We start from the raw sequence: 11,935 nt of genomic DNA on the forward strand, positions 1-11,935 counted from the left end.
TAGATAGATGCCTATATTAATTTGCCTGTCCACCATATTTATAATGAAACCATATTTAAAAATATAATATGAATCATTTCATATAATAAAATATCATATTTATTTGTTACAACTGCAAAGCTTTATTAAATTGTTATGGGATCCCATTCAATGCTTTCAGAATCTTTACTTTTTTCATAATTTTGTTTCTGTATTATTTTTTTTACATAAAATTATATTGAAAAATGAATGTGAAATGCATAGGAAGTGAATTATTTTATTTATCAAAACAAACTTTGCCAAAGTTATTGTTTTGAACAAGTAGCTTATTTAACTAAGACATTATTAAAAACATAATTTTAGCTAAAGCATTTGTATCAATACTTTGTGCCTTTTGCCCCATGCTGGTGAGCCTTTGCCCTGTGTGTGAGGTAAAAGGCCCACCTTGCCACTTCCTAAATTTATAAGACTTTTAAACAAACAAACAAACAAACAAACCACTTTTAAGATTTATTATTCACACAAAATATTTTGCCCAATCAATGTTCAATAAAAACATATATAGTTTGCTTGGGTTTAGATGACAAGATTTGAGTAATGTTATAAATTCTTTGATATTATAAATTCTCTTTATGCAAATGCAGCAAGTTTCCTCAAATATTTTGAGTAATGAGTCAGAGTTTACAGCACAAATTGGCTCCTTAAACATAAATGTTTATTACACCATTTAGTTGCAGATGCCACTCATTTTTTGCATTTTGTCACTTAATGCAATGAAATGTATTCATTTTACTAGTGAAACAGTAACATATGTATGCAGTTTAAGAACTGTAAATAATGGTGATGTTAATATTTAATATTGGAAAAAAGGTAAAAAGATGAGATCTGACAGTGCAAATTTGCATTTTCATAACTCATCATCAGTGTATATAGCTTTCAGATACACTTTATCATTAAATGCAATGACAACAGAGCCAATCTAAAAGTAAGTAACAATGTTGTGTAACAGTGACAGCAAAGTGCATTCTTTTTTCTTTTTTTTCAAAGAAACACTGCTAGTTCATTTTTTGAGCTTACAATGTTAGCAAATTGACTGTTAATAATAAATAATTATTGGTTATACTGAGTGTTTACAACAATATTATATAATAAAAAGATCAAATATAACCAATAACTTACAACATTTTAACAAAATAAAAATATCTCACACAAGTCTTAGATTCACATCCAAATACATTCTATACTTAAATGGAATAAAAATTTGTTTAATGTTATTATTATTATTATTTAAAATGTTATCAGTTATAATGATGACATTGTGCGACTGACCTGACTGATTTAAAAGATAGTTTAAATATGTTTAATAAGACACATTAAAATACATGTTTTTGCACTTTTTTAACTGAAACATGTTGTTTACAAAAACAACATGTTTATGCATTTCATTCATATACACTTGGCAGTTTGCATGTGCCACACTAGACACACATTGTGGGTGAAAAATTAAAAAAACACCCTTTCAAATTCTCCTTAGTGCTTTGGTTGTCCTGACAAAACCTGAATATTCTGTCTTTATGCCCCATATGTTTTAGTTAATGAATCTCATTAAAGGTGAGATCAGCACACACACCAAACCTGCATCACAATTAACAAACTGTTTTGAGTTCAAAGGAACTTCATTTAAAATGCAAAGATCACCGTATTTTAAAAGGAATGGTAGAGGAAAGATGTTTTCATTTGAAACATTTCAGTGCCACAGTGTTTTATCCAGTTCTGGATCAATATTCCTACCATTTGGATTTGTTCCCTATTATTATTATTAATGTTACTTACATGAGCACAATAAACACATTTCAGTACAGAAAGGAAACGTGTCAAAATCATGTTCACAGTAAATTAATCTTGTTCAGTCTCAAAGATTGTTAACAGATATGCACATAATCTAAATGCAATAAGATATAATTAGCCATTGTTTTGTCACTGAATTATAGGCCAGTTGGTGACAATAGTACAAAATTAATGATCACTTAAAATGTCTTGTAGTGACTAAAACACAACAATCAAGAAAACCGGTACAAATGAACCTATTCTTGCATCAATAATGTTACTTACTTTTTAACTTCTATTCACAGAAGCAATTTATCAGTAAAAAAATCAAATCTTTTCTCACTTTAGTACAGCAAATTATATTTTAGGCCTATATTTGGCAACACATCATGAAAGATACTATACACATTAGAGGCTCTTCTGTCATTTTGTAAGGCAATGAAATGGAAAAACTGGTGCCTTTCTTCTTCTAGCGGCTGTCAGGAAGTATCTTATGAAAGATAAACCTTTTTCTTTTTATAGAGGATACAGTAATATAATGAGCTGCCTACAAGACAATGACTGCACCCCCGCCAAACTGCACTGAGAGTACTTACAATGTAATATCTAAGCTTTCGTTCGCTGCTGTCCTCAGAGACAGGCAGGTTTCTCTCCGCTTCTTGTCTGACACCCCTCCCTCTGGAGAACAGATCTGGCCAGAACCCCTGCTGAGTCGTTCTTTGGGCTCTGTGGTAACACCCACACTACCGGCGAGAGGAATGTACAATACAGAATATTGCATTGGACGTACAATAATAAGCCTACCACGGCTCTTTGCATGCGTGTTATTTCCAATGCCATGTGTATTGTTTATGCATTCTTAAATGTAGTCCCATATATTACATTATGCACATGTTTCATGGCAATCTCACATAATACAGGAGAAATATCAGGGCAATAAACGATGAAGGTTGTGTTTGGTGGTGAAGGGCCCGATTGCAGCCCATCCCCCTCTCTAGGAGCCCAGACTGTCTGGAGGAGGGGGAGGGGAGATGTAGTCTGCTAGCTAGACAGCCAGTCACTGAGTGCATGAAGCCACATGGATCACCTTTCAGTGTATATTCATAATCAAGGAGCATCTCGATAGCCTGGCACATGCACATTCAAATGACTGTCACTGAGGCATAGCCTAAGTCTTGTGCATTGACCCGCAGACCTTTGTAAACTTGCTCAGATATAAGAGCCACTTACAGTATAAGCAACATGCAGCGTGCACAGCTGCTGTTATGTGAGCGTTAAAAAATCGTTGAGGCAAGTAATATGTGCTTTGCAAGTCCAAACAGACAAGGCAGACGGTTCATCGGGATCAAAGATGACACGCCCACTTATGCAAATGAGGAAGTGAGTCAACGGAGCAGTGTTTAGGGTTCAGTTCCAGCTGAGTTTATTTCCTTTATGAAAAAGTTCTGTACAGGAGTTTATGAACAGTCTGTCAGGCAGTGACTTGACACAATAAGCTGGCATGAGATTTATGGCATGATAAGACAAAACAAGATTTCTACACAGCATATTGCACAGAATGGATGAAAATAAAGTTAATATATTTCCAATGTATATATAAAATCCTTAACAACCATCTTGAAATGAAGTAGCTAAGCAAGAATGTTTAAAGATAGCCATTCTAGTGCCGATCGAGATAAAGCGCAAAAACATACATAAACACACAATCCTTTTGCCTATGATACAGCTGTACAAAGATGTTTTTTTTTCTTGCTTTTTTTAACACAACAGCTAAAAACCTGAATCGGAAATACAAATCTATTCACCATGCCTTAAGATACTAAAACAATTAGCTATAGGCCTACTTATGGACAAGTATAAAAGATTAAATATTCAAATACAGCGAGGAACGCAGTACATAATCGTCGCGAATCTCAAATGGACCATTTTGAATGTGTAACGATTTTCCATCCAGTGGTTTCTCAAGATATAAAACGCCAAGAAAATCGCTCGTGTTAAAGCTACAATCTGTTTATTTCGGCACGCTCAGAGAAAATGTAAAAAAACGAAGCACATGTTGGCTTGAACTGGGTTTTGGAGTGTGTGTCTTTAAGACGCCTGCAGATTGAGACTGTAAACATGAAACAGGAGGTCGATTCAGAGACAACCGACCACCTGCCTCTTCAAATTACGAAATCCAAAACAGCGATTTACACCTATGACACCCCCCATTTATATATATTTGTACAAAAATACACTGAGAAAATAATCAAACGTTTCCTCTCTTTAAGTGTCAAAAGTCTACATTTAAATATAAAAAAACAAAGGTTAAAACTCTAGCCCTTCTTCGGAGAAGGAAACAGACAGATGCGAGTGTACAAGAACATAAAAATATGACGAACTGTTTGGCCAGTGGCCTATATAAATACATCCATATAAAAAAAATGGCATCTGAAGAACACAGAAAAGGAAACAGCCATGACAAAACTTAACAGTATTTCTCAATAGTTTCAGAAACTTAAAGAGTTTTGGTCCTGAATTGTAGAGAGTAGTATATAAAGTTCAGCACAGATTTGAGTTTGTATTTGAATCCTGAAGTTAAGAATGAAAACAGCTGGTGATTTTTTTTTTCCTGCGAGTAGGAAATCAAACATAGCGCCATCTATCCATTTAAATAATCCTAACGTTGGTTAAACTGTTCGACAGTCTTACAGAATTCTCAATACAAGAGAGAGGACAGATAACATGCGCTATTTTCCCCCCTTTCTTAATGTAAAAAACGTTTGTCTTTTGTCAACCCACCTTGCCAATAAATCCGCCATGCTGAAAAACAGCCTATATTTCAGTAGGCTACCTCTTTAAGCAATAAAGTCCACAAGTCCATTAAAGTTCATAAACGTCTCTGTTGATGTAAAAATGATTAAAACAGACGACAGAAGCCCTCCTTCATGTACGTGCAAATCGATCAGTTTCCAGTTCAGAACGTGTTTTCTCAAACACTCCTCGTGAATTTCCTCCTGTCGTCTCGTGCCGAGCACGGGGAAATAACTTCGGCCCACTCGCGACAAAATGTTTAGCGGCACTTTTCCATCCTGCCAGCGTTTCACGAAAGCATCGTGGCTTTTGTTTTTCAGCGCGTTGCCGTTGTCTCACGCGCGGGACCCCTCACATGGTGGCTTATTTTACAAACACACTTGTCTGCTATCCCTTTTGTTCAGTGTTCTTCCTCAGAAGTATTTCCTCAACTTTCTCTAGTTCAAAACGTGAGCCGTGAACACCAAGTTAGAAATGGTCGACTCCAACCAGTCCCCTGAAATCATTTCGCTCACCTCAGGGGTGCAGTAGTCGGGGAACTCGAAATGTGAAGCCCCGGATTCAAAATGCATGTCAAAGTCTCTGTCCAGCACCGAGGAGCCGATGCTTCCCATGGACATGCTGTCAAAACCCGGGCTCGGGTTAATGTCCAGCATGTCGTCGTCGAGTTCCTCGTCGGAAGAAGAGGAGAACTGGGATGAGGAGGACGAGTGTGACGCGGACGGAGTGGGTGAAGACGCTCGCATGCTGCTGTACCTGTGGCGGTCCGAGGACGAGCTGCTGGGGGAATCAGCGCCTTCCTTGCCGCTCGTCGCGCCGTCCTCGTACAGGCTCAGCGGGTCGCTGGAATCGGCGGAGCTGCTCAGGGTCGGACTGGCGGGCACAGCTGCTGAAGACGGGCTTATGCCGCTGCTGCCTCCGAAAATGTAAACCCGCTTTGCCTTCTTGTCGGGAATTTGCTTGGAAGCTGACGCCGACTTGGATTTGTAAAGAGAGTGGTGATCCGCGGGTCCCTGTTCGGGAAACGCCGCCTTCGCGCTACCCAAAACTATTTTGTGCGGCTTGCTGGTTGATCTGGGGCTCCCGTTCTTTTTTGAGGACGGTTTCGATCCGGCACTCGTGCTGCTGCTCCCGCTGATCTTTTCTCCCTTCTCGCTCGGTTTGGGGCCGCCTGACTTTACCTTTTTTCTCGGCCGGTACTTGTAGTCTGGGTAGTCTGCCATGTGCTTGAGTCTGAGCCGCTCCGCCTCTCGGATGAAGGGAATCTTGTCGCTGTCTTTCAGGAGCTTCCAGCGCTTGCCAAGTCTCTTGGAGATCTCCGCGTTGTGCATGTCCGGCGACTGCTCCATTATCTTGCGCCTTTCGATTTGCGACCACACCATGAACGCGTTCATTGGTCTCTTGATGTGACCGCTGGGGGTTTTGCACCAGCCGGGGTCAAGCTTGTCACCCCCGGATGCCGTGAAACCAGGGGTCGGAGAGGAAGCCATGTCCAGATCCAGCGCGCCGGAATCAGAGGAGTCCCCAGCAAAGAGCGCATCGGGGTTCTCCGTGCTGCTTGTTTTCTGGACCATTACTACAGTCTGAGAGAGAGCGCGTGAACTCTCAAGTCCAACGTGTCGCTAAAGAAAACTCAGTCTGAGAATAGTCCTTAGGAGAGCCGAGGCGGCTGGTGCACCACACTCTTTCTGTCGTGCTTAGTGCAGTGGCTTGTGTGTCTAAAGTTTTGTTTCGGGGCTTTATCATATAGTTCAATGAGCTGATACAGTTTCCGATTTCCACAGTGTCCGTGCATCCATTGATAATGTTGTATAACAGTCGATGAGCAGTTGAAAGTTTGTATCTGAGCGCAGCTATGCGAAAGCTCAGTGTTATGGTATGCGCTGCGATGCAGCAAAAGCTCTGTTCAAGTTTCGGAAGATATCTGACTCCTTCTGCATATCCTTCCCCCGTTAAACCATGCGGGAAAACCATGTAATGCTAGCAAGGGTCCGTCTCTTAAAAGCAGTCTGTAAGTTTCAACAGAGTTCTATTCTGCCTCATACAGCTTTATCCGTTTCCAATGGTATAATAGCGACAGCGGCCAGCCAATCATAGGCTGTTTCTAGCCTTCCCTGCGCCAAAACACGCCCACTCTCTTTTCATTGGCTGAAAAAGGAATCTAATAATAATCAGCGCGTGCAATGAGGAGCTTTGGGTCTGACCTCATTCCAGTATACACGACAAACTTAGTTTTAAAGGTACACGATTGTTTTTTTTTTCTGCTTGTAGACAAGGGAGGTGTGATATTTGAATGCATAAATACAGACACATACTGCTTTGAGTTAGAACATGAAGCTGGATATGTTTTAAATCAAAACAAGCACTTACATTTAAAAACAAAACAGCCATTAGGTCTACATAAAAAAAATAAAAAAAATAAATAAATAAGATAAATTATAAAGTAGGCTATCATTTTTTTATAAAATTATAAAGTATCATATACATAAATAAATTAAAGCTTTCTGTGTATTCATCAATATCTGCCACCAAGTCAGCTCATTTCTCAAGCTCGTGGCTGTGTTAGGCAGTGCATTGACAGACACACCGCTTCCACTGTAACTGAGTCCGGTCTCGAGTCTATGCGCATTAATGTTCTGCTGAATCAAAAGAGGTGGAGCCGCTGAAAAGCCGGGCGGTCCATTGTCACAGAACGCACGCCCCTAACCCCCTAAACAAAACACACAACAGCAGCAGTGTTCATTTTCGAAGTTCAGGTTGAGCAACACTCTCAACGTCTCGTCAAGAGAACTTAACTCGCTGAATGCACTGACTGGAGCAAGTTGACACCGAATGCCACCCTTCCATTCGGACCCCTTTCCTGCCCATGCTCCAGTGTTCAGTGGTGCATCACGGAGATAGTGAGACTGGTTCATGTTCATGATTAGGGCTAGAGGTCTACAGTCATACGCGATTTGTTATTTACCCCGAATCTACCAAATCTAGTCTACTAATCCAGATCTACCGTTGAAAAAACACCGGATTGGAGTGACGCTAGATGGCAGAGTGGAGCCAAGGGACGCGTTTCGTTTGCTTTTAATGCAACAGAATGTATATTTGTTAAATAATTACATAACGACCATCCGAGATATATTTCACAACGGTTTGTTATACTTGTTTGTCATCCTTGTTATCGTTTACCCAAAACATACGCTGAAGCAAGAGATCTAAAAAAAAAAAAAAAAGTCAAACATTTCACTTAAGGATAAATCAGCAAAAAAGTAGCTTTGAGCCCTTCATTGTGGTTTCATGTTCATGGGTCATGAATTGTTCATATGAATTGTTCAACCTCCCTCAGGAGAAATCAAAACGATACGTAGGCTATAACATGGATCCATATTAATTAAACCTTTCTCTCATACATGACATAAAATTACATAATGCCTATTGCTTATTTTTAGGAATAAAACGACTGTTATGTAGCCTACGTATGTAAAATGACAGTTGAGACGCAAGTGTTTGATCTCGGTGTAAAACTGCCACACACACACACACACACATCGGCTCTGCATATTTTTTTTAACTTCATCTTGAATTAAAATAGTCTATAAAGCACACATATAAATAAACGCATCATGGATATCTGTAAATAACGATAGTAAAACGTGTTATCTTTATACACGCGGGGAGGGGGAGTGTATTGCATACTTTATGGCTTGTGTTGGCGCGTGACGCAGCTGAACAGCTCGCGACTGTAAACGTGCAAACTGCGCCAAGCAGCAGGTGCAGGGTGTCTATAACACACAACAAAATTATAAGTATAGTCTACTATCTGATTTATTGGCAGTATTATTGCCTGGACACTGGAATATCCAGTAATCAGCTTTTATAATGTATGCTCTGTGATTGGGCTGAGAACTAGCCTATTGAAACTCAATTTTCTTTCTTGTTTTTTTTTTTGTTTTTTTTTTGTATTGCAACAAATTATGTGCACTTAGCTTACACACACAATAAATGTTATATAATTTAGTTCAATTTATATATGTATTGCCAAAATTTATCTCATGTTCTTTTCAATTTCAATTTTCTCTGTGCTGTAACTATTCTGGTAAAAAAATAAAAACAGTGTTTTAATCCTATAAGGCACAACAAATAAATATAGTAATTCATTTACAAATATTCCTTTTCTACTACAGGGGTTCTCAACTCAGGCCCTCGAGGTCCACTTTCCTGTAGAGTTTTGCGCCAACCCCGATCAAACACATCTGAACATCTAAGGTCTTCAGGATTACTAGAAAGTTATAGGCTGATGAGTTTGATCAAAGCTGGACCTTGAGTTTCCAGGAAAGTAAACCTCAAGGTCCAGAGTTGAGGTAATAAAAGCTGCAAATAATTAGAAATAATTAGAAAAATGCTAATTAGATGTTCCACCAATGTTAGTTCTTGACATTATTTACCATTCTACAGTTCTGCAATGCACAGCCAACACTATGAATAATGATTATTGAGGAATAATCTGCTCTGAGATGACACTATGTTGAGTCATATGCAGAGTTGTGTGCACACTAAGATCATGTTTTTTTGTGAACTGACATATAGACACCTTGTGTAGGGCACACATGTACATAAATCTGTGTCATTCACTGACAAGATACCGCACATCTGCTGTGCTATAATGAAGATATTGATCACCGTATCATGCAATGTATATTTGTACAGCTGCTTCAGATACATCTTATCTTATCAACTGAGCACCTGTCTGGTAATGCCGAGTTAATCATTTGTAGACACAGCTCCCAGCATGCCTATTGACAAGACTTTTGTTTTCAAACTTTGATTTTGAAAGTTCAGCAAGGGCAGTGTGGACATCTGTGCCAGGGTTGGATGGAAGCATGAAAGACAGAGATATGTGAAGAAAGGTTAGATTAGATGTTTTTTGGATAATTTCTCAGAAAGCTGTCTCATCTAAATATTCATAATGCCATTTTTACCCAGTTACAATATATCAAATCTATATCAGTTGTAATAGTAACAACAATATGTATACCTTTTAATGTAAAGTCACAGAGTTTGTTATTTTAGTCATGCAGCTAAAATCCTCTGGGATGTGTGAATTGCAAACACACACACACACGCACACGCACGCACGCACACACACACACACACACACACACACACACACACACACACACACACACACACACACACACACACACACACACACACACACACACACACACTGCCTTGGTTCTAAACCCTTTGGAGATATGTTTGGCTGCAGAACAGTGGATTCCCCTGAGGTTCATGTCCATACACACCACAACTCACTGTCCCCTGAGGAGCTTTAAAAGAGTGTGACAAAAGTAGGTGGCAGGCATCAGACATGCAGTGGAAGCTCTTGTTTTGAGCTCACAATGTGCATATAAGCATAGCGAGAGCAGGGTAACAGGTTAGAGACACACCTGATAAAGAACACTTGATGTTGACACCTGCAATGAAAAGAAGAGATAAAATGCTGAAATTCTATGATTTTGTGGCCACTACCGACTGTGAAATGTGTGAGGATGTAGTCCTAGTCAATGTAAGACCATCTGATGAGACACAAATGTGAATTCATTGCTGGCCCACACCACATATTAACATAAAATAAGAAAGTATCCTAAAACAACAACAACGAAATATGACCCAAAAAAAGAGCTATCTATTGTCGATTAAAACTGCAAAAGAAAAAAAAGAAAAAAGTTGACACATTTTCCACTGAAATGACAAAGTGACTCAACACCAATTACAGGCAAACGTCAAGCTCTTCACACCTGACCACAAGGGAAAACCTGAAATGGAGATTAAAGATAGGGTTAAAGAAAAGTGAGTTAATGTGTGTGAAAGAAAGAGAAGCAGGGCATTGAGGAGAGAGGGCCCATCTGCTCTCATTTTACCTCCTCGATTTGCCTGTGTATTTAACATGAATGTTAAGGAAATGTGTATGCAAAAACAGCATTGTCATGTTTTGTTCTTGTGTTTGGAAATCAGGGCAGATGTTTTTGCCATTCATTCAAAAGCAGAAATGAAATTCTGAAGTGAAATGAACGTCACTGATGTTTCATCTATCTGTCTTTTCTCTTCTTTATGTGATCGTGATCAATAACAGTTGGAATATGCCTTTAACACAATAGTTCATGCTTGTGACTTCTGTAAGAAAGTACATTTATAAATTCAACAGATGCCTTCATCTAAAGAAGCTCAAGAGACTTGGCTGTTCAGAAAGGGCTGGGAAGATCATTACAGGGATTTTTTCCAAAACTTAATGCTTGTTGTCAGTGTCCAGAGATTCATTGCTGACGTGATTTTTAGTTCTGTTAGTGCTAAAGCTGTTTTTCATCCCCCTGTAATATCTGCTCAGACCGAAATCTGTTGCCAAAATGTCTTAATAATATGCCTAATATAATATAATACAACTTTTATTTATAAAGCACATTTAAAAACAACCAAGGAAACCAATATAAACAACCAATATAATAGGTTTATATCTGATACAAGAAACACATTGGATAATCGTCTCGTTAATTCCCATTTATTTATAATACATAAAATATATTGTAATGAAATTAAAATGTATCTGAATATCAAGCTGGATTTTTTGTAAAAGTGCAAAAAATTGCCTAAAAGCATGATCGATAAAATATTGATTTGGGCAAAATACACTGTATATGTAAGCATTTTACAATGTTATTTACAATTTTCAGAGCACAGTGAATAAAAAAACATTCAGGACTTTTAATTTATTCAGGATGAAAAAGAGTGGCGTTGAGCAGGTGGTGTTGGCCAGACAAGGCAGGTTTTTTGGTCAATTACAGAGACATATGGTGTATTAACACTTTCACCTGACCACAGTGTAGGCGCACTCCTCTGAAGTGACCTTAGAGCACAGAGCAATTACCAGACCACAATTTTTTTCCCCATTCAACACGTCCGATGAGCTCTCATGTTCTTTCTCTCCTTTACATCATTGGTCCTGACCTTACAAAAGTGTGTGGGTTTAAGAAAATCTTGACACTGTGAGATTTAGGCTGTGCACATTCATGTATGGTTTTTTGTGCATCGCGTCTTATGGTTTGTTTCGCAATAGAAAATCACTGTGTAATAAAAAAGGTTCCTCTCTGGGTTTTATAGACCAGACTAAAAACTGGTTGTGAGAGGAATCATTGACCAGTCCATAGTCCATAGTTTCTAGACTCTATAGACTCTATTTTAGAGGGCTTCACCCAGCCGACTTTTCATCCACCCCACACCCCTAAAATGAGCAGATTTATTTTCATATTTGTACAGTGTGTAGTTATTTCACTATGACTTCTCCCCT

The 11,935-nt window shown here is 38.7% G+C and overlaps 1 protein-coding gene across 1 annotated transcript; it reads right to left on the bottom strand.

The window, feature by feature from the left end:
• Nucleotides 1–3,154: 3,154 nt before the first annotated feature.
• sox4b (SRY-box transcription factor 4b) lies at nt 3,155–7,810 on the bottom strand. The gene has a single exon (XM_079624839.1). The coding sequence runs from the start codon at nt 6,171–6,173 to the stop codon at nt 5,037–5,039; it is 1,137 nt and encodes a 378-aa protein (XP_079480965.1). The 5' UTR covers nt 6,174–7,810; the 3' UTR covers nt 3,155–5,036.
• Nucleotides 7,811–11,935: the final 4,125 nt, after the last annotated feature.

This window comes from Phoxinus phoxinus (assembly GCF_949152265.1).
Source record: "Phoxinus phoxinus genome assembly, chromosome: 10".
Taxonomy (NCBI): Eukaryota; Metazoa; Chordata; class Actinopteri; order Cypriniformes; family Leuciscidae; genus Phoxinus; species Phoxinus phoxinus.

Bases quoted from the DNA above. Each gene is read 5' to 3' on its own strand.
- sox4b (XM_079624839.1), bottom strand. From the start codon at position 6,173: ATGGTCCAGAAAACAAGCAGCACGGAGAACCCCGATGCGCTCTTTGCT.